Below are 22481 nucleotides of genomic sequence, written 5' to 3'. Positions count from 1 at the left end.
CCACTTTCAGAACTGCACTTGTAATGCTCACATGACACTATTGGCTCTTAAAAATCTGTTCCACAGGGCTGCGCTTTACCATCGCCATCTGGTGGTTTACTGTGAGAACTGCACCTGTAATTTACACTGTAAACCACTAGATGGAGGTATTGAAGCGCAGCCCAATGGCGCCGTCGAAATAGTGCCCCTTAAAAACTCGTTCCATAGGGCTGCGCTTTACCATCGCCATCTAGTGTTTCACTGTGAGAACTGCACTTGTAATTCACACTGTAAACCACTAGATGGAGGTATTGAAGCGCAGCCCAATGGCGCTGTCGAAATAGTGCCCATTAAAAACCCGTTCCATAGGGCTGCGCTTTACCACCGCCATCTAGTGGTTCACAATGAGAACTGCACTTGTAATGCTCACATCGAACCATTAGATGGCGATATTGAAGCGCAACCCAATGGTGGCATTTTAATAGTACCCGTTAAAAAACAGCTTCCATAGCGATGTAATTTATTAGCTTCATTGGTAACATTAATCTACAAATAATCAAAGTATGAATTAGTCAATAATCGCAAAAAATATAATGTCATTGTAAATATGTATGTCACAATTCACTTTATTTTTGTGAATATAATTGGATGGGAGAACTTCTGAATGGTTTTGGCACACTGTCCAAAGTCATTGTGCCATTGTGTCACCAGAGACGAGCCAAAGCACGATCAGGACAATCAGCATTCATCTGCCCCTAATTTATTTGTTCACTTTTTCACAGTGAAGTCCATATAGAAACACATTCAGTGAACACACTCCACACCTTGAAAACGGTCTATAAAATTCTATCTAATGCTTACAATATATTTCACCCCTTTATTGAAAATAGTTATTTGCTATGAATATAAAACCAGACACTTATACATGTATTTCCCTCGCTGTACATAAATGATGTATTTCTTTATCAAAGTTCAGAATAGAAAAACTAATATCATATATACAGTATTACTGAATGAGTATGCATATGTATATTGAGAATGTGTACATACATACATACACATATGTAGCCAAAGTATATTTACTATTCTCAGCACTGACCTTCCTAATGCTCATTTTGTAATCTGGAGTCTTACTTAATTTAATCAAGCGTACTGACATTCATTAATCTCAGAAACAAAAGATAAGGCTCTTCTATGTTAATTCATGAATAGGTTTCTCTCAATTGGTCTCAATATTATGGGAGCTGTATAGAGAATTTCCATTGTGTAGCCTACTGTGAGTTAGACTATAGAACCACTACTTCACAGCCCTGGCTGGCTTCATTCATTCATCAATGCAGACCCATCACCTGGACAGTTCCTATAACCGTTCATTGAAAAGTTACTGAAGTTCCCAAATGGTGAAATCTTGCATCAGTCTTTGCATAATTGTCGTAACCTTAAAGTAGTGTGTGTGCAAACTAAATTGGGCCAAGGTGTCAATTTCCTGTTTTTTCCATTGATAATGTCACAGAATAAATGGGTTTCCCATTCTGCTCAGTCTGGGAATGAGTGGACAAATAGAACCTGAACCAAAGCTAGGCATTTCAGTCCCACAATTCATAAAGACTTCGCTCCGAAAAAAGTGCATGTTCTTAGATTGGTGAGTGAAATGCAAAACAGACACAAATGCACATGAAGACACACACACACACAGTGAACTCACCAGAAGCACTGAAACAATGTGAAATTCCAGGCAGCATATCTTGCTCGTAAGGACAAGCAGATGACACGCTGTGGAATGTCCGCCTTCGCCACAACACTCTCCACATACCAGAACAGCATCACAATGCTGCCAGCAAAAAGACTCGAGAGACAGACTTTAAGAAAAGTATTCAAATAAAAAAACGAAGACAATACAATAACATAATGACACAAGTCGACAGATATTCATGAAGAAAAAAACACTACATTTAAATTTAAGAGCTAAAATGTTCAACTAAATTATAATGTCATGTAGTTTAACAAGAAGACAGGTTGATGAAAGACAAACATGTCGTTTGTCATGGGAAGAGTTGCTCAATACTTTGAGCCCAATCTTATCATTTACCAAGGCTGAAACATTGCTTTCTCCCCACCCTGTTCAGTCCTACTGTGTATTTTAACCCACTTCAACTCTACCATGTTTCTGTGCCGAATACTGGATCTTAAATACTTAAGGAATCTCCCTACACTTACCATCTCTTTACATTTTGTCAAATAAAAACAAAACATTTTAAACATCTTGAAAACAAAAACAAAACTACACAGACAATGTACAGGGTTCTTCTTCTTCTTCTTCAAAAAAGTCCATTTTCATTGGAAAGGAATGTATTTATAAATATATTGATTTCATCCAAACTTCTTAAAAAAATTATTCTTTGGGTTGATCCATATCAACAACCTTTCCAACTGAGAGTAAGCAGGCATCTGCATAGGAGTGCACAGGTATGTTACACATGACTTGGAGCAGGACAGGACAGGAGACTGTGCCAGAAGCGAAATCATACAACATCCAACCTCATGTCATCACTCATTCTGTATTATTGTCAGTCAGATATCGCTGGCCTTAATGGAAGCCCTACAGCTGAGCCGTTCTGTCAGCCATGTCCACTGCAACAGTCTGGAGTTAGGAGACTGGAAGTACTGTAGACCCTCCCTATTCTCTCCTACAGTTCAACAGAATGTGTCAAAGCCAAGCCCTAACAATTCTACACCATCCTCTACTGGTTGGTAGGCCTACTGTAAATCAACATAAGGTACTTTCTGACTCCGAATGACTTTTCCTTTGTTATTGATGTTTGTTTGAAGGATATACCTTTAGCACAACATGGAGGCCTTGGACTTGCTGAAGTTAGGCACTGCAGAAATATTGAGATATAATTTTGTCTCCTCCTTTATCAAGAATATGTAAACAATTGTGGAAATTTGGTCAGCTAGAAAGATTCATCATGATTGACTAGCGGACAACTGGCAAGATGATTGAACATACAGTATAATTTCTTAGATTACTCTATTGTTGTTTGTAATGGGACATGAAAACAGTACAAAAATACCACCTGGATAGAGGTTGCCACAAATTCCTGCTTCCTCCAAGATTTATTCAGATTTCAGATATCTATACATGAGGCCAGGGTAGAGATCTCCGCACACCTGAGAAAACCAACTGTCCCATTGAATAGGCTGGTAATTGGCATACATTCACTATTTACTACATTATAGTCACCCTCACATCTCCTTTGGTCTGGAACCTCGTTAATTTTGTCAAATATTTGCACTTGGCTAGCTTTAAATTAAAGTCCTATTGTTTTATGTATTTGAATTATAGGGATGCACTGATCAATCGGCCGAACATCGGTGTTGTCTGATATTTAACTTGATGGCCATCAGCTAAGATTACGTTTACCGATCGTATGGTGCTGTTAAAAAGATCCGCATGTTGTCAATCTTCAACACAAAAACACATTTTTTAGGATCACTGAATAATTTGTCAGCAAAGTAGACTGTGTAAGCCCATGTTTTCCAGTCGAGGACTGTCTGGGGGCGTGGCAGTGTGATCAGTCTACTCTAGTAGGCCTGTCTTTGGTTTTGTTTGCAATACTTGTTTAGGTTAGGCCGCCGCCCATAAACAAAGACGAGTACTCTATGTTTGTTTCACTACACAAATTATTTATAGCCACTGCTAATAACACACATATCGCTTCTGATAAGACAATCGACAATAGAAACTTAATGGACTCGTTTATGTTGGAGTATGCATGATGGAAATGACACAACGTACACGACTTCACCTGCCGTGAAGCGTTCTGTTTTGTAGGCTACTTGGACGGGGTAAGTTAAATATCTATCTGTCTGTCTTGTTTAGGGAATGTATGATCACCTAGCCATTTTCTAGGCAACCATGTTGCTGTTAGAGCTATGTGCAAAACATGCAGAGAATCCTCAGCCATGCGTTTATGTGCCAAAGTTCTGACCTTAGCCAAATGGTTTAGGCTAAAGCTCAGTTGCAACGCTGATGTCTATATGTTGGGTGCATCCCTAATTTCAACAACTATTCGGTCTTTAAATGTACTGTAAAAGAACATCTCTGTAATGGAATGATGAACGTAGAGTTCATTGGGTTCATTTGAACAAGCATCCATCCTTCTGATTGTACAGACTGGCAGGAAATAAGGCCTCGATGTATAGCTCCCTGAGTATCTGAATAAACTGGAGTAAACATTACAGAGCTGGAACATGTTTACCCCCTAGACATTGGTCACTGTCCCTCTATGGAAGTCTCCTTTCCAAAAACCCCATTTTTCTATTCCCCCACCATCCTCACCCGAGGGAGGGAGGCACAACTGGGACCTTTCTTTCAGGAGGGGCTCTGTGTGACCCTGTACTGTAACACTGGGCACCCTGGAGGTTTTAGGGAGACTGCAGTGCCAAGGCCTCTGGGGATGTCTTTCGAAACAGTCCATTAGATCCTTTGTCTCGGTCTCTATTCGTCAGAATCTGTAAGGAAAGACGTGATAGGGCAGATAAAGTGCAAAAATGACCCCTGAACCTCACTGGTGCCTCGCGGTCCGTAGTGCTGTGTCACTGCCTTCATCTTTGGCTGTCTTGACCTGTGACCCCCCCTCTCTCGCTCCCTCCTTCTCTCACTTCACTTTTTCTCTCTCTCTCTTTCTCTCTTGTGCTCGCTGTGGCCAGTCCAGAGGTGCTCAGTTCTTTTTGAAGAAGGAGAAGAGCCTCTTGTCTCCATCAGAGCGGCGGTGGGCCCTCCGGGAGGACTGACCAGAGGGGGCGCTGTGGGCCCCCGAGGACACAGACAGGGAGAAGGGGCTCGCCTTCCACTCCTCCTGGTGCTTGTCCATCAGCTGCTGATCAATCACTCTATGCATGTCATCCTGGGGGAGGGAGGGAGAGAGAGGGAGACAGAGCGAGATACAGAGAGTGAGACAGAGAGAGATATAGAGAGAGTGAGGCAAAGAGAGAGAGAGGCAGAGATACAAAGAAAGTGAGGCAGAGAGAGTGAGAGAGAGAGACAGAGAGACAGACAGACAACAAAAAGAACAACAGCAGTGAGCATTAAAGGATAGAAAACATTGAAACAGATGATGAGGAGACGGACGAGGGCGGTGGCAGACGACAGGAGTGGGGACTGACAGGTTGGGATGACAGACAAGACGGTGCAGTCAGTGCTTTCAAATGGGCTGGGATGGTTGAGCGAGTTTCTGTCGAGTCAGCGGGCCCTGGCATGGAATGGCACAGCATGGCATGGAGGAGTTGGCACAAGGCGACACGGCACACCTCACCTCTAAGGCAGGAGGGGGGGTACCACAGGGGAGAAAGAGTGGTACGGAATCTCAGAAAGGCCACTAGATCAGAAACCACAAGAGCCATACAGTAAAGAGCCCTGAAGAGGCAAACTGCAGGCAGGGAAAGAGAGAGGAGAGAGCTGCCAGTTACGGGTTGGGAAGGGGAGGAGGGATAAACACACACACAGTCCTGAGTCTTCAATTTACATACCACACTTCTACTAGGACCAGTACTCACTAGTGATGGTAATCGTTACAGGGTTAGCTGTGATTGTTAGAGGTGAGTTTTGTTCATTTGTAAATTGGCTACTCAGGATACAGAACTTTATTTGATTGATTGATTTATAGTTTAAAAAAACACACACACACAGACACACATTGGAGAGGTGGCTAGTTACGGGAGAAGACAGGATGGGGAAGTGTTTCATTCCATGACAAACACATTTAGGGGTTCTAAATGAAGATTCCAGGACACAGTGATGTATCTATGGTTTCAACTGAAGTTGGCTCCTAACCCTTGACCCCTGACATTTTGTATGACCCCTGACCCACCTGCCAGGCCTCTAGCTGCTGGGAGAGATTCAGCTTCTGCTGGATGGCGTCCAGGAGTTGGCTGTTGAGTGACATGATGTCTATCTTACATTTGGCCAGCTCCATCTCCACTGCTTTCTTCCTGTTAAGGACACACAACCATACTTAGTTGAAAGGTATCCCGTCCTCGAATGAAACCTTTAATATGAAAATCAATCCTACGACCGGGTGATGATTTTACTCACGTTATCATATCCCTCTAGTTTTACGCTACATTCTTATGCAGAGAGAGAGAGAGAGAGAGAGAGAGGGAGGGAGAGAGAGGGAGGGGGAGAGAGAGAGAAGTAAGTGGATATGGGGTGTGGTCCTACTTGCAGATGGCGTCGTCCCTGTCCCGGATGGCGTTCTGCAGCTGTTCGCTGGGCTCTGTGACTTCAGCCCTGGCTCTCATCCTCTCGCTCTCCTCCCTCACCGAGCACATCTCCACGGAGAGCAGCGTCATCTGCAGGACCCGCGAGGAACGACAACGGGAGGAACCGCGTCAGTCACACTTACCCCCCCCCCCCGTTCGAAGGATGGACCTAATCTACAATCGCGATACGCGTTAGAGCTGTCATCGGGGTGTTACCTGATTGTGCATTTGAAGGAGTTCTTCCTGACTGTTCCGTGCTCTGAGCTGTTCCGTCTCGTACTGTTCCCTCACGTCCCGTAGCTCCTCCCCCAGCTTTCTCACCTGGTCTTCTAGTGCTTCCTCATCGCTACGCCGGGAACCCTGCTCTCACACACACACATACACTCCATCAGTTAAGCGCACTTGTCCCCCGTCTTTTGTCATTCGTAGTGCCAAACAAGCCCGAATCGCGAGTTCATTTGGCACGTCCGTCAGACGGATGTGTCTCCAAGTGAGTGCGTGAGACGGGATGTCCGGTTACCGTGGACTCGTTGCCATCCAGCAGGTTCTGAGTGAGGCGGCGTAGCTCCAGCAGGCCAGCGTGCAGGCTCCCGGTGGGCACGTCCTTGGCGGAGGACGTCTCCGAAGACTCGTCCATGGAAGAGTCGGTGGACAGGGCCGAGTCGGTGATGTCGTTGCCCCGCAGGTGGGAGCAGAGCGCTCGCACCTGGCAATAGGCCTCCCACAACTGCAGACGGAGCTGGAGGGGGGGGGGGGGGGGGGGGCACACACGGAGGGAGATGCTCAGAGGCCACGCCCGACAACACCGTCGATCCCCGCGCGTGTCTGTTAGCGAGCATGGGAGGTGTGTGTTCTGTGTGTGTGTCCAGGTGTGTGTGTTATGTGTGTGTGTGTCCAGGTGTGTGTGTTCTGTGTGTGTGTGTGTCCAGCAGGTGTGTGAGTGTGTCCAGCAGGTGTGTGAGTAGCCGTTGCCTACCTGCTCCCTCTCCTGTTCCTGCTCCTCCTGCTCCATGCTCTGTTCGATCTCACACAGCAGGCTGGACGGGTGCGGGCTGAGGCCCTGCAGGCTCCTCTCGTCGGCCAGCTCCTCCAGGCGGGCGCTCAGCTGCCGGTGAGACACCTGCACCTCCCGCAGCTCCAGCTGGCTCTGGTGCAGCTGGTGGAACCCACACAGAAACGAAAGGTCAGTACAGAGGCCCACACTGCTTTCATGATGGCAGCATGTAGATCAGGTCAGCCTCGGACAAGCCAGCACACAGAATGGATATCTAGCGTATAAGAATATTGCTGGGATATGTCGGCGGGAACTTGTTTGAATATTTGGAGTTCTCATACCTGCGAGTCCTTCTCTCGACACCGCTTCTCCAGAACCAGGGTTCTCTCTCGCAGTTCTTCCACGCTGTTCTGCAGCACCTCGTTCTCCTCTAGAACGGCGTGGAAACGGCGTTCCAGCTCTCTCTTTCGCTCCGACAGCATCTTAATCTGAAACCACACAGGTTAAACATAATGATCTTGTGGGAGAACCGACAGCAGTGAAGACAAACGACAGTCGAGTGACGGTTTTCCAGTAGCTATCTGATCCCAAGTGTTGCCAGTCAGGGAAAAACCTCACTGACTTGAATGTCGGAGGAGATAATAAATACTCCCACAGTGCTGAAGAATGTTTGTTGCCTAGCACAGGCGTAGGCGTTTGGTGCCACCCTTGTGTTCAGGAATGTCTCAGTCAGAAGTTTGCCAAAACAACCGATAACAGGCAATGCCTTACCAGAGCATTAAACAACCTCGAACTGAGGGACAACATTGCGACTCCACAGCACTTTTCATCTCGTATGACAATTATTTTCTTGTGATAGTCCTTCGAACCGCATAGTCTATTAAACAAACATCAGCTCTTGTTCATTTCTATCCCCTATGCTTTGACCTACATCTGGTAACCTACTTTACTGTGTGGCAGTCTGACATTGTGTACAGCTCATCGACTTTATCCGCAATCTATTTGCAATTTCATATTCATAAGGACCTTACCAGAGGGCCCTCGTTATATAAAGTTTGACATTGCCATGATTTTGTCACTTCAACGGGAGACAGAACGCAAACCCCCATCAGTCATTAGTCTCAGTCAGATTTAAGAACCCTGCTGGAATCTTGGGAGCACCCAGATATTGCAGTATTTGGGCTATATATAGAGCTTCAGCTCTTCCACCAATCACAGCCCAGTCTCTGAACAGAGAGTGGTTTCCCCCAATAGAAACCCGTCATTGAGGACAGGGAGCAAAGCCACAAAGTCAGAGCTACACCATTCATCATGTTATTTCTCTGTGATTCCCCGTCATCTAGCTTGACGTTGCAAATATGCCACACTAGTACAAGACATGACTCACTGAATGTTTCACAGACTTGGCAACATTCCATACATCACGCTCCTTAAACCAAAACATGCTTTCTGTGCTCTGGTAGACTAACACTGGTGTATCTGTTATAACGCGAGGCATGCAGCATGCAGACATGATGACATGGCCAGGATTCAAAACAACTCACTTCTAGACCTTGCTGTTCCAGTCAAAAGAAGAAATTCAAAGAAGGGATTAGGAGGGGTAGGTGGTGGAAGGAGAGAAAGGTATACAAAAGAAGGAGAAGGATGTTACAGTCATATAGCTTGATAATATAGAAGAGAGTAGGCCTACGTGCCCTAAATATTGTGAAACAACAATTAAAACTACATTAGCATGTTACAGTGTTCGATGCACCCCCCCCCCACGCTAAGCCGACAGCCCCGGTATTAAACCTAACATTTTTAGGAGGGTGGTTCTGCGTGGGCTTACCTCGGCCTGTAGGCTCTCCAGACGTGTTATGTGCTGGTTGGTGGAGACGCTCTTCTCGCGGAAGTCATCTCGTAAGGAGTGGACCTGAGTGGACAGCTGCCTCTCCACCTCAGCAGCCTGGAGCACACACACACACACACACACAATGCAGTAAAGGCACGGCTAAAACACTTTTAATCACGGACGGTCTCTTTCCACATTTTTGTGTCACAGAGGCACATTTACGAGACGTCAGTTTAATAGCTGGTAGGTGTTATGGTGACAGGTTGTACCGTTTCTAAGCAGATGGATCTGCACAGCTTCAAGGATAGAATTACGTGTCAAAGATTCACAGATTTCACAGCTGCAAAACATCAATAGGTATAGCAGGTTTTATGTTCAACATGATACTGATTACCGAGGAGTCCTTTCTTTCTTTGTTTCGTAAATGCTTTAGCCGAGAGATACAGTTAGTGAGTCATTTCCCAAGGGCCTGGTATCTGAGCAGTGACACATCCCTTTACTCTCTCTCTCTTTCTCACACACTCACCAACAATCACATTCACATCCAATAACACACATTCACACACACACAATACATAGAATACATACACACATCGCATACATTTCAACTCTTCGTTCAGTGGATGCACACACGCGAGTTGCATTCATCACTGTGCGTAGGATTACACACACTGGTCACTGGTGAGTCACTACCGTACGTATTAACGTTCCTGTAAAAAAAAACTGCTCTTTCCCCCCAGACTCTCTGCCTTATCCTCATCTAGAACGTTCCATTCCTCCTCCTTGGTGCACCCTGGCGCAGAGAACCAGCCTCTCCCAGTGATCTCACGTGATGAATAGCGTCGACTCACTGTGGGCCGCGAGCGATGCCTTGCTCCAGACTTAACCTCATTAGCATAATGTAGCTCTCAGGAATCCCTCCGATCAGTCGCCATGGCAATGCTGAGGTGAAGCCACAGCTTCATTTAGGGGGAATTTGAGACAATGGCTATCGTGTGTCCACATTTTAACACGCTTATTATTTGAGCCTCCATCTGCATGCTACTTTACTGCCTACTTTTAAAGCCTTTAAAAAAAATTATCAGCTCCATGAAGGATTCCACGCAACACTGTCCAACAAATGTGACACAAGTTGTACCATAACGCGCTTAGTTCTTAAAAAGCCTGAAACCATAAAACATCTGTTGATCTGTCGTTAACCAGGTGCTTCGGGAGGTAATGCGTCTGTCTGCCTCTAGGTGGCAGTGTGATGTTTACAAGATGTGCCCAGACCATGTTGGCTGTGTTGGAGCGATTTAACCTGGATATATGTCTGAATGCACATTCACCCTCCAAGGCTGCAGGAATTCAAAATGTACAGAACTCCAGATGTGTATGTCCCCATTGGACTTCACAGGTGTTGGTAAACACTGCAAGGCGTTGTCTATTATACATGGCTTTCTCTGGGGCTGGGTTCTCTAGGCTGGACTACTCTGAAAGCTTTTAGTGGTGAGCAGACAGTCTCTGAACTTTGAGTTTCTAAATGGACGAACACAAAGCACTTGAATTCACATTGGGCCATGTCCTGAAGTAACACTGGTTGTACTACTGTGTCGTCAACGAAAAGACCAAGGAAAGGAACATGTATCTAATACACACTACCTGTTCCCAGTTACGGCCGAATGAAATTCCTCCAAAAAACTGAGTAGCGAGAGAAACAATTCGGGTCTGCTATAGGAATAATACAATTGTAACGAGGTCAAAACACATGGACACATGACATCCTGTTGTCCTTCGGGTGCTATTCAGAAATAATCTTGATTTACATTTAGTCATTTAGCAGACGCTCTTATCCAGAGCGACTCACAGTAAGTACAGGGACATTACCCCCGAGGCAAGTAGGGTTAAGTGCCTTGCCCAAGGACACAACGTCATTTGGCACAGCCGGGAATCGAACTGGCAACCTTCTGATTACTAGCCCGATTCTCTCACCGCTCAGCCACCTGACTCTTGATAGGCTCCAATTCTCAGGAAATGCCTCTCATCTCTACAATCGGGGCAGGAAGCTGTCAGCTGGCGAGCCGTCGTGGGAGGTCTACTACGCGGAGCCCAGGCTCAGTGGGAGTATGACATTTGACCCTGTGGCACACTGCGCCTGACAGATTGAGATCACAACAAAAACAGGATATTTCACAGTGGGCCGCCAGATCTAGTAAATATCCCCCTTAATCTGAGCATCAAGTCCTCAGATCTGAGATCAAGCCTTTTCAGAACAGCAGTGTACAGAGGGGGATCGGACCACTGTGACGGTATTGAGGCCAACAAACTAGGGCTGAAAGGAGAGACAAGGGGAAAAAAACTGGTCTACAGCTTCTGCACTGAGCCAAGAGATTATCTTCCAGGACAGTGACTATGCAGTATCTTGAGTTCTGCATAAGTAAAAAAAATATATATGGAAATGTGGATTTGTTTGCGTTGAAATCCTCTGACATGTCTAGAACGTGGTGTTCTAACCCAAGGCTGAAGCGCAGGTCCATGTGCGTACGGTGTACGTGTCAAGGGGCCTGAGACGCACCCATCGACTTTACAGCACAGCTCTGCAGAGAACACATTCCCATGGTAACACATGGAATTTCACATGTCCTCCGGGTTGTCACGGCAACCGGGGAGAGCCGGGGGGGGATTGGCGGCGCGTTGGCCTGTTGTGGCCGTGTGTTTTCTGGTACTTTCTTTCGCTATCGTCATCGCCGCACCCGCCCTGCAGTTCTAGACTCACGATGCAAAGTCACAACACACTACGCAGTGAAAACATTTCACGTTATTTTCATTCTGGCTAGACAGTATCAGTTAGCTGTGTCTACCCTATCCGCCATGGCGTAATCCACAGTGTGGCATGCAGCAGCAGGTGGTCCCTGCTCATCTGCAGCTAACAGGGATGTGTACCTGATGCCTCTTCATCTTGGCTCACAAGCTGGACAAATGCCCAGAGTCTGAGTCTGTCTGTGTTGTAAAACTTGGTGTCTGAGTGAGTGACCAGTTGAGCTAACAGTGACAGGACCAAAACAGCTGTTGCTTAGTCTGCTTCCTGTCAGGTTGAAATGGTTGATTTGGGGGTTAGACTGTTAGATATTGTCAAGCAGAAAGACCAAATATTACAATATAACAGAACCTTTACTTGTTACAAATGGCAATACACTTCAACCTTTAACATGATCCGAATTGCAGTGAAAGCCGACGTGTTATGGACTTGTCCGAGGGCTCTGAGTTATTATGGGTTAGTAAACTCATTGACTGAAACTCAGAGAACATTTGGAGTCATTTCTAAACCATAACCATGACAATGAGGTTGAAGGTACAGTGTGCTGTGGGGGCCTTCCTGTTGGCAGGATCACAGGGTTCTGGTTTATGATCCGAATCATAAAACATGCAGAATTATTGCCTGAGTCTAAGCTCCCCCCTTCTCAGAGCGTGTGCGGTAATGTAATTAAAGAAATGTTCCTTCCTTGTTGTTCTGGCGTGATCAGATTAGGCCTGGGGACAGCTGGTCTCACACCCCAGCCTCTGACCACCGCACGGCTGTACAAAGGTGTATTCATCCAGTAGCCTACATGTGGGCCTCTATGTGTCCTTCTGAACGTGGATGTGCGTTACTCTGTTTGCTATTTGAGGAGCATGATGTGACTCACTCGTCAATTAGAATTCAGCGTGATTGGTTGGCTATTTTCTTAGATGTGTCAACGTTTTTTTCCTATCGGCTGTGAGTGCCTATATGCGTATTGGGTAGTGTTCAGTCGATTCTCCGGGTTAAATACACCCAGGAAAGGCTATTACTTGGGATTACGATCTAATCCTTATGCTGTATCTTAACGCACAGGATACGTCAAGATACACCCAACCCTGCACCAAGGTCATCCCTACAGCAGCCAATCGTGGACCTCGGTAAACAATCGACTAAACCTCAATTCCGACAAGGCAGAGAGAGCTGTTAATCGGAATAAAATCTTTTACACATTGTTTGGCTTCTCGAAGCTCTCAAACTCTGTGAAGACATTATAGAGGCTGTGTTCACGTCTTGATGCATGAGATCAGATTAGCATCTATTTCAGTCACTGAATTGAATTTGCATAGGTACCTCTGGTAAAGTCATTAGAGGACGAGTTTGTAGTTCACACTCGTGGCTTAGTTTCCTTGCATGCTAATTAAATCAAGTCAATCATGTCAATGATAGCTTGCAGATCTCACAAGACTGACTGAAGGCTTTGGTACCATGGAGAGGGCATCCTGGTTGAATGACTGGCACTGCCTGAACAACAACTAACACCTACAGTGTATTGCTAGATGGCCAACTGTTCCTCCAATCCAGTGGTTCTCAACCCTGTCCTCAGGGACCCCCTGTCCTGCTTGTTTCAGATGTTTCCCTGCTCCAACACACCTGATTCAAATGCACGTTCGTTACCAGGCTTCTACAGAGCTAGATAATGACCCTTATATTTGAATCAGGTGTGTTGGAGGAGGGAAACATCTAAAACATGCAGGACAGGGGTTCCCCGAGGACAGGGTTGAGAACCATGTCTCTCTCTTTCTTTCTCTCTATCAAACACACACACAGGTGAAAGATGGCACACACACACACACACACACACAGACCTACATCCATTCTAATAAGACCAGCCCTGTTCAAGGGGAAATGATGAGGAAGACTAAACGCATTAAAATAGCCATCTGCCCTGTGGATGCTGTTCTACCGGAGACTTTCCTGAGGTTAGCCAAGGTTTCCTCTGTCAGGATGTGTGGCGTAAGCAGGCCAGCAGGGAGCCTGACCTCGTTCATCTCATCACACAAGAGCAGTGAATCACAGGACGTGGATCGATGCAGTCGATCAGGACTCGCGAATGGCACCGAGTCCTTAAGGCCGAAAGGCGGGTCCTGCAAACAGTACGACAAACTGACTGACGGGGAATATCTAGGCTGTGCTGATCTCCAGCGAGGCCACTTTTAATCAACTGGAATTTAATTATTCTAAGTAGCTCGCTAACCTCCATGGCTGGAGACCAGGCCTGGGGCTCACGCCTTGAAGGCCGTCTGATCAAAGCCAGCGAGCTGGGCTGCGGACTTTCATCCGGTCGGAGACATGCAAATGAGTTGGAGCAGGTGTACCCCCACAGAGCCATGGGTATTTGCATCCGTGGCAACCCCAGATCTGGATGGGGAGGTGTAGGCAGGCTGGATGCAGCCGGAGAGGCAGCTCACTCTCCCTGTGGAACGTGGGGTGCAGCATCTGTCTGACTGCAGCTCTATTCCCCGGGCACAGCTGGCGGCTCCGCGGGCAGTGCCAGCTAAATTGAGAACGCTGCCAGGAGTGTCGTCAGGCGGGAGCAACTCAGCGGGCGTCACCGCGCCTCCTCCGAGAATGCTGGGACACCCCGAGGTGGTCTCTCTCCCCCCTCGGGGCGAAGGGTAGTCAAAACAACCTCGCTTTGTTTAATAGCTTTAGTGACGCCCAAGGACGGCATAGCAAGGTGTCATAATGGGCTTACTGAAGACATGTGACCTGAATAGCACTGGAACACACAGAACACCGTGACACTGCTAAAGTAGGGGGGTTAAGGTTAACACCTGTTTTACACACATCACTCAAAATCTGGTTGAGAGTGCTTTTGTCTCTGCGAGTCGACTCGCGAAATAAAATCTACAAACTCACCTCATGATTTGCGACAACATCAATACAAGCCTTGATGAGTTAGTGATTTGTTAGAGAATTTTATCTCTTTCCTGGATCAGGGATCTGGTCCTGCGAGATATTGACCGGTTCTGTGTTCCTCTTTAGTTTACATTGAGGGATCAGACACCGAGGTCAGTGGCTCTGCTTGTCACATCAGTATCTTAGGAGATTCTGATCGACAGTTTCACCTACAGCCCTGCATTGCTCCCCTGCCCCGTCAATACATGCTTTTTACAGACGGGAATCAATCCCAGTTTGTCATGAGTCAGACGCATGTTAATCACACCACTCACTACGGCATAGATCTGTTCTGATTTACCCTTGCCCTGAGCCAATCCTCCTTTTACACTTCCTTACTTCCTCAAGAGATTTGCCCTCCAAACACACAAGTTACCCATGCTTTCAAATCTGACTTGGCTAACTACGGTTATCATCGATGGGACTTCCATACAGTCAGCAGTGCGATCGCTCTGAATGATTTAGCATGACAGGTAAACTTCTCCACTTTTTTTCTTGACGAACTAGCCTAAGATGATGGATGTGGAGCGAGATTGAAGCCGACTGTCTCCATGCATGTATTCATGCATGTCAGACCTTCATTAAAGAAGCTGTCTGAATAAGTCATCCTGACTCAATGCTGTGCTGAGACAAGAGAGTGCAGAGCCCGGACCCACACATCCACCCTCTCTCCCTCACCCGACTGAGTTGTTCCAGTAGCCTGTGGTTCTGCTCGGCCAGCTGGCTGACAGCCCGGGTCTTGTCCCGCTCAGCCTCCCTCAGCTGGGCCTGGTGGCGCTCCAGCTCCCCCTGCAGCTGCAGGACATCCGTCTCCAGTTCGGCCACGCGGCCCTCCCACTCGCCCTCGCGGCTCTCCAGCCGCCGTCGCAGCTCGTGCTTCTCCTGTTCCAGGTGCTGTGGAGGACGGAGGCGGGGGGAGGGGGGGGGGGGATGGGGGGTAGGGGTGGAGGCTGGGTTAGAGCTGGGACTGGACTGGGTCTTCTCACTAGTATACCTCAGAGTAGAAGTATTAGGCCTTAGTAGGGGGTGGGTTTATGGACAGCAGCAGCCGCAGCTTAGAGTAGGGAGATGGGGGAGAGGGACATACGGCAGGAGATGACCCCAGGCTGGTCAGCGAGGATCACTACCTCCCTGGACAAAGATAAAAGCAATTCAGTCGATTCCTAAACAGGATGAATAATCGCTGGGCTAGGACGCAGTAACAGTTGCTGATCCTCGCCATGGACAGATGTACAGTACATACAGTAGACTACGGGGACATTAAAGGGGATTAGTCTTTGTTCCTGCTCAAGGCAGTGTTGGGTGATGGGGAGGATTTCAACATGGACAAAAGCTCTGCAGTCAGCATGGTCAGGGCAACTCGCAGTATTAAGAACACGTCAGTCGAGGCCATGATATTCTGATTACTTCTCTTGTCCCTTGGTGTCCTGTGTAAAGCCTGAACATATCTGAGGCTAACCGGAATGATCTCAGTCACGTATCATTATTTACTTCGTTTTTTAGCTCACAAACACATACAGCAGTGTAGTTGGAATCTCACAACAGGTTGGTCATGAGTAAAATTAATTGGTAGGTCCCTTTTTCATGTCTTACCTCCAATTTCTCGTTAAGATCTTTGTTCATTTGTTCATATTGCTTAGTCAGGTCTTGGTTTCGCTCAAGCAGTGCTTTGCCGAGTTTAGCAGCTAAAACTAAGTCCTTTTCCTTTTGGCGGAAGAGAGACAACAAGTCAGTATTTTGTCCTATAATAGGCTCATCTAAGGTAGATAACTCTTCCTCCTCCCGCTCTCCAGTGAGCATGGCTAACTCCTCTTCTAACGCCATCCCAAGGCCGCCAGAGCCCGTGTGTAGCAGCGAGTGGCCCGGAAATCCTCCCGTATCTTGTGGGCTTGTGTTTCCCTCATCCAGTGGGTGCTCCATGCAGTCGCTGTCCAGCTCGAGTGGTGCTGAAACCGCGGAAGATGTGTGCAGATCGAGGCAGAAAGCTGACATCGCCGGCCGGCGGACAAAAAGCCAAGAGATTAGGCAAATTATTTATTTCGGTTTAACCCACTCTGTCACAGGGTCGTATTGACCGGATCTTGTCTTCAATATCTCCATAGATGCGGTTCCTAGATCATTAACCACTTTAAAATTCCCGACAATTGCTGCCCTACTTTACAAACGTTCCGCAGCCTACCAGTACTTTACACACCAAGCCACTTTAGGCGCGTGCTTAAATCTGTAAATAGTGCCGCTTCCGCTGCAGTCGACGACCCTGTCTCAGCTGTCTGTTAGGATGCGAAGTTCCTGCTGGTCCGGACACTATTTTCTTCTCACATTAACCGCCCTGGCAAACTATCAATAGCGGTTGGTCCGTCCACCCCGTTGCGACGGGGTCCAAGTTCCCCATAACGGTTATCTCCGTTACACCGGAGTCATTTTTGCAGAACCATCTAGGCCTCGGCCAGATAGGCTATCCAAAATACCCACTCTACAAGGGCGCGAGCTCGATGGCCCCACCTCCTTTCCTCCCTGGAATGCGCCGTGTGCGCGCTCCACAGACGTCAGAGACAACCTGTTACAAATGCCCGTCTATTGGCTAAGAACGATAACGCCATATTTTCTTTTTTTTTATTGCTTGTGACGTTAGTGTATGTCCCCAAATTTGAGTTAATGGATGATCGTTTTGAACAATTCTTCTTGAATATTCCATCAACCATCACTTATTCAATAGGTCAACCAAACAGAAAGGGCCCAGAGGTGAATTGGTGCAGATGTTTACACACGCGCGCACACACACACAGAGACATTCACATAATGACCCGGTTATTTCACATTTCATATTTCAATGGATTTGCACAATAGATAAGCTTTCGGTATCCATTCTACAGGACAACCAACACACAAACAAACACAAATTTTATCACTAAATACATTTTCAAAACAATACATTTGTGGTCTATAAAACAAGATGACAGAAAAGTTATGTCCCAGTATAGTGTCATATCACATTCAGAAATACGGTGGATCGGGTGGCCCGTCAGCTGTCTTTGTGCATACCGCAAGATGAGATCCATACTGTGTAAAGAAAAAGAATGATTACAAACAAAGGCCTGTCCAGTGGGTAGTAGTAAGTAATGAAACAAAAGAAGTAGGTCACAGCCCATATGTCGGTTTCACAATCTGAGTGTGGCTATGTAATCGCATGAGTGGTTTCCTAAAGAGGATAGAAACGTGAGGGAGATATACAATGTTTGATAACATAACAGGGGGGGATTACAGCCTCATGTTATTGCAGACTGTTCCCAACCGAAACAAACAACTTCCGTTGTTGTTTGGATTTCTGGGAATAAATATGTTTTAGAAGAACTAATAAACAGTCGGTGTAATCTGACATAAATAACATTACACGGGATTCCTGTGTTTATAGCTCCCTCTGGGGACCAAATTGACATTTGTTTCTGAAGACAGAATATTAAATAATTCCCCCTTTCACAGAAACCCACCAAAACAAAATAGCTTTTGAGCTCCTGTCCTCTTCAGCTGTCCATATACCTTACTTACTGTATGTAATATTACATTCATAAGATGACTTAATGACAGGTAAATGGATAAAGATGATTTTGTATTTATCAGAATCAGAATGATTATGTAACGATAAATCAGAATGATAATGTAATGATAAATATTATTTAGCAATTATGTCAATAACATACAACACCAAATAGTTGATAAAAGGAGATTTGCAGCCTCAGCAGGCATATCCATCTGATGGACAGCAGCTGTCACATACATTCCACAGCCGTCCAACCCAAGTGTCATGAGAAACAAACGGCATACAGGATGTGAGGTGGCGGGGAGCGACGGCTGCTCGTTAGCGCTGAATATTTGTCACACAGTGACAAGAACCACACTTGCGTAACATCATCGCCTTGTTCATCCACTGGGTCTTGCCCAGTCACTGCAGCCTCGGTCGTATTTGAAACGACACAACGTTTGTCCCGAAATCTCATTGTTCATGAGGAAATGTCACCTCTAGACTGCAGTGTTTCTCTTCAGGAACTCTGTCCTCCCTAGATTAAAACGTCAAGAATCCCTTCCTGCCTTGTTATTTAATTGCTGTACCAATAGAGGGCAATATTTCCTGACTAACGCATCAGTCTTTGAGGAGATTGTCTGCTGGAGTGCTTTCCATCTTATTACTGAACCTTATTGATACTGTGGGTTTGCTGAGGAAACACTCATGTCCCTCCCATTGAAGAAGCATCTCGTGTCATCTCTCATCCTGCACATTACATAGGGAAGCACAGCATGGAGATCTTTGAGTGCATGCAGCCCCTGAATGCTGGTTTGACAAGAAAAAAAACCCCAAGGCTGTTGATTTATTAAGTGGTGAGTCATATTTCTGTCCAACAGAAATCTCATCTCAACTTAGAAACCCAACTGAGGCTTTTCACCTTGTTGATTATGCCCTTCAGCTTAAAACATTTTTTCAACCAAAGGTGTAGTGCAGCTTGCCTAATGAAAATACTAAACGTCAACAACAAGCTCCATAGGGGAATTCTTTCCTCGATACAGCTTTGATATAAAGCTACATGTCGGATTGGCCTTAGAGACATAGAATACCCTGTTGCTAGGTAACATCAGCGGAAAGCCTCAGTGAAAGCTTCCAGCCAACCTCATACCTTCTTTGTGAAAACCCATAACCACTTCCATTATGTATGCCATTTATTTATTTGTGTTTCTGTTGATCTCAGAGTGTCAATTCTGTGACTTATTCAATCCATTTTCATGTCCTTAAAACAAAACCACATCAATACTAAAGAAAATGGCTGCAGTGGGACATAACATCTGTTTGCAATCATCAATCAAGCAGACAAGTAATCAGTTGGTCTTTTGGACAGCCTTAATTAATTGACTGATTGAAAGGTTTGGCTGCAGAGTGGGGAAAATACGGCAGGATTATTGATCATGTGGCTCTGGCAACACTGCATTACATAACTGCATTACATAATATGAGCCAAAAGTCTTCTTTATTTAGGAATCATAACATAGTTAAATGTGTTAAACTTCAAAGGATCTCACACTTTGGATTGAATATTTAGAAGAAAAAACTACTTCTCTGTGAATTCCCAGGGATAGCCCTGAATGTCATTGCTTTCAGTAGTCCTCTGGCAACTGATTTGCTTTCAAAGACCATGACCTCATCCTTTAATATCAGACTGATGTCTGGTTGGAGAAATCTCTAATTGAAGGTTCTTACTAGATTTGCTCCTGGGCAGACACAGATTTCTCTTCAGATTGGGAGAAATGCAAGATGGAACTAAGTCTAAAGCAATTTTGTTTTCAGCTCCTAAGACAAAACATGCCCCTGGTATCGTACACTGAAAACAATGAGTATTCATTTACACTCAGCTGGTCATAAAGTGTACCGTTTTCTTCACAGATCGCAACCTACCGTACAAACATGAATCCTTCTGGGTGATTTGCTTATAATACTCATTATTTTCAGGAGGACTAAACTGTTGTTGATCTTGTGAAATGCACAATGGTGATTTCTATTCTGCTTGTTGACAGGGGGATAGTAGTCACTGGTTGGCTACCCGGACCGCTAGGCAGTTTCATCTGTGTTGCTGTGAACTGCTGCTGCATGCCAGGGTAGGACCTGCTGCATGCCAGGGTAGGACCTGCTGCATGCCAGGGTAGGACCTGCTGCATGCCAGGGTAGGACCTGCTGCATGCCAGGGTAGGACCTGCTGCATGCCAGGGTAGGACCTGCTGCATGCCAGGGTAGGACATGCTGCATGCCAGGGTAGGACCTGCTGCATGCCAGGGTAGGACCTGCTGCATGCCAGGGTAGGACCTGCTGCATGCCAGGGTAGGACCTGCTGCATGCCAGGGTAGGACCTGCTGCATGCCAGGGTAGGACCTGCTGCATGCCAGAGTAGGACCTGCTGCATGCCAGGGTAGGACCTGCTGCATGCCAGGGTAGGACCTGCTGCATGCCAGGGTAGGACCTGCTGCATGCCAGGGTAGGACCTGCTGCATGCCAGGGTAGGACCTGCTGCATGCCAGGGTAGGACCTGCTGCATGCCAGGGTAGGACCTGCTGCATGCCAGGGTAGGACCTGCTGCATGCCAGGGTAGGACCTGCTGCATGCCAGGGTAGGACCTGCTGCATGCCAGGGTAGGACCTGCTGCATGCCAGGGTAGGACCTGCTGCATGCCAGGGTAGGACATGCTGCATGCCAGGGTAGGACCTGCTGCATGCCAGGGTAGGACCTGCTGCATGCCAGGGTAGGACCTGCTGCATGCCAGGGTAGGACCTGCTGCATGCCAGGGTAGGACCTGCTGCATGCCAGGGTAGGACCTGCTGCATGCCAGGGTAGGACCTGCTGCATGCCAGGGTAGGACCTGCTGCATGCCAGGGTAGGACCTGCTGCATGTCAGGGTAGGACCTGCTGCATGCCAGGGTAGGACCTGCTGCATGCCAGGGTAGGACATGCTGCATGCCAGGGTAGGACCTGCTGCATGCCAGGGTAGGACCTGCTGCATGCCAGGGTAGGACCTGCTGCATGCCAGGGTAGGACATGCTGCATGCCAGGGTAGGACCTGCTGCATGCCAGGGTAGGACCTGCTGCATGCCAGGGTAGGACATGCTGCATGCCAGGGTAGGACCTGCTGCATGCCAGGGTAGGACCTGCTGCATGCCAGAGTAGGACCTGCTGCATGCCAGGGTAGGACCTGCTGCATGCCAGGGTAGGACATGCTGCATGCCAGGGTAGGACCTGCTGCATGCCAGGGTAGGACATGCTGCATGCCAGGGTAGGACCTGCTGCATGCCAGAGTAGGACCTGCTGCATGCCAGGGTAGGACCTGCTGCATGCCAGAGTAGGACCTGCTGCATGCCAGGGTAGGACCTGCTGCATGCCAGGGTAGGACCTGCTGCATGCCAGGGTAGGACCTGCTGCATGCCAGAGTAGGACCTGCTGCATGCCAGAGTAGGACCTGCTGCATGCCAGGGTAGGACCTGCTGCATGCCAGAGTAGGACCTGCCATCTGCTCTCAAGACGGGTGTGGGGCCCTGAAGATGATGTGTGTGTGTGTTGATGTGTCATGTTGAATATGTGTGTGTGCTCCAGTGTTGCAGTGAGGTGTTGCTTGACACATGTCAGCATCCTGCAAGAAGCCAGTGAGAGGATACCTGACCAATAGAAAGTGATCATCTAAGAAGAGAGAGTATAGCTTAGTGGTTAGAGCATTTGACTGCACATCATGAGGTCCCCCTATTATGTACGTCTCTTTGGATAACATGGTTATTATTATTACATCACTTGGGAATGTTTGAATGTAAAAAATTAATTGAAAGTGAAACGGTTAATTATCTACCGTCTTGTACGGTTTAATACCAGTCACTTAATCACATTCTCATTATTTTGCCATATTTCTTTTTAATTTACAGAATGGCGCAAAAACACCTGATTCTGTAACGATTGTTGGTTTGGATAAGTCTTTCTTTTCTGGAAAGAGCTAGGCTTCCTGTCAAGCAGGTTTTGTCAAAATATGTGTTTTGCAGGATAGACCCCACAGTTTAGGCTCTGACTCAAGCTGTATGTATTACTGTGATTAGGAAGAGCTGCTGCAGTATGGGGAAAGAGAGAGAGAGAGAGAGGGGGGGGGGAGAGGGAGAGGTAGGGAGAGAGAGAGAGAGAG

At 46.9% G+C, this 22481-nt stretch overlaps 1 protein-coding gene across 1 annotated transcript; it reads right to left on the bottom strand.

Moving 5' to 3' along the window:
• Positions 1 to 789: 789 nt before the first annotated feature.
• Positions 790 to 16779, bottom strand: bicdl1 (BICD family like cargo adaptor 1). The gene is made up of 10 exons (XM_047048779.1): positions 16381 to 16779; positions 15466 to 15681; positions 9066 to 9182; positions 7579 to 7725; positions 7220 to 7399; positions 6764 to 6982; positions 6460 to 6603; positions 6203 to 6333; positions 5853 to 5973; positions 790 to 4889 (listed from the first exon to the last, which is right to left on the bottom strand). Exons 1-10 carry the CDS (start codon positions 16777 to 16779, stop codon positions 4704 to 4706), a joined length of 1860 nt encoding a protein of 619 aa, XP_046904735.1. The 3' UTR covers positions 790 to 4703.
• Between the last annotated feature and the right edge of the window lie 5702 nt (positions 16780 to 22481).

Source organism: Hypomesus transpacificus, chromosome 24 (assembly GCF_021917145.1).
Source record: "Hypomesus transpacificus isolate Combined female chromosome 24, fHypTra1, whole genome shotgun sequence".
NCBI lineage: Eukaryota > Metazoa > Chordata > Actinopteri > Osmeriformes > Osmeridae > Hypomesus > Hypomesus transpacificus.
Note: the sequence above shows the minus strand (reverse complement) of the source record. Positions and strands in the feature narration are given on the sequence as shown.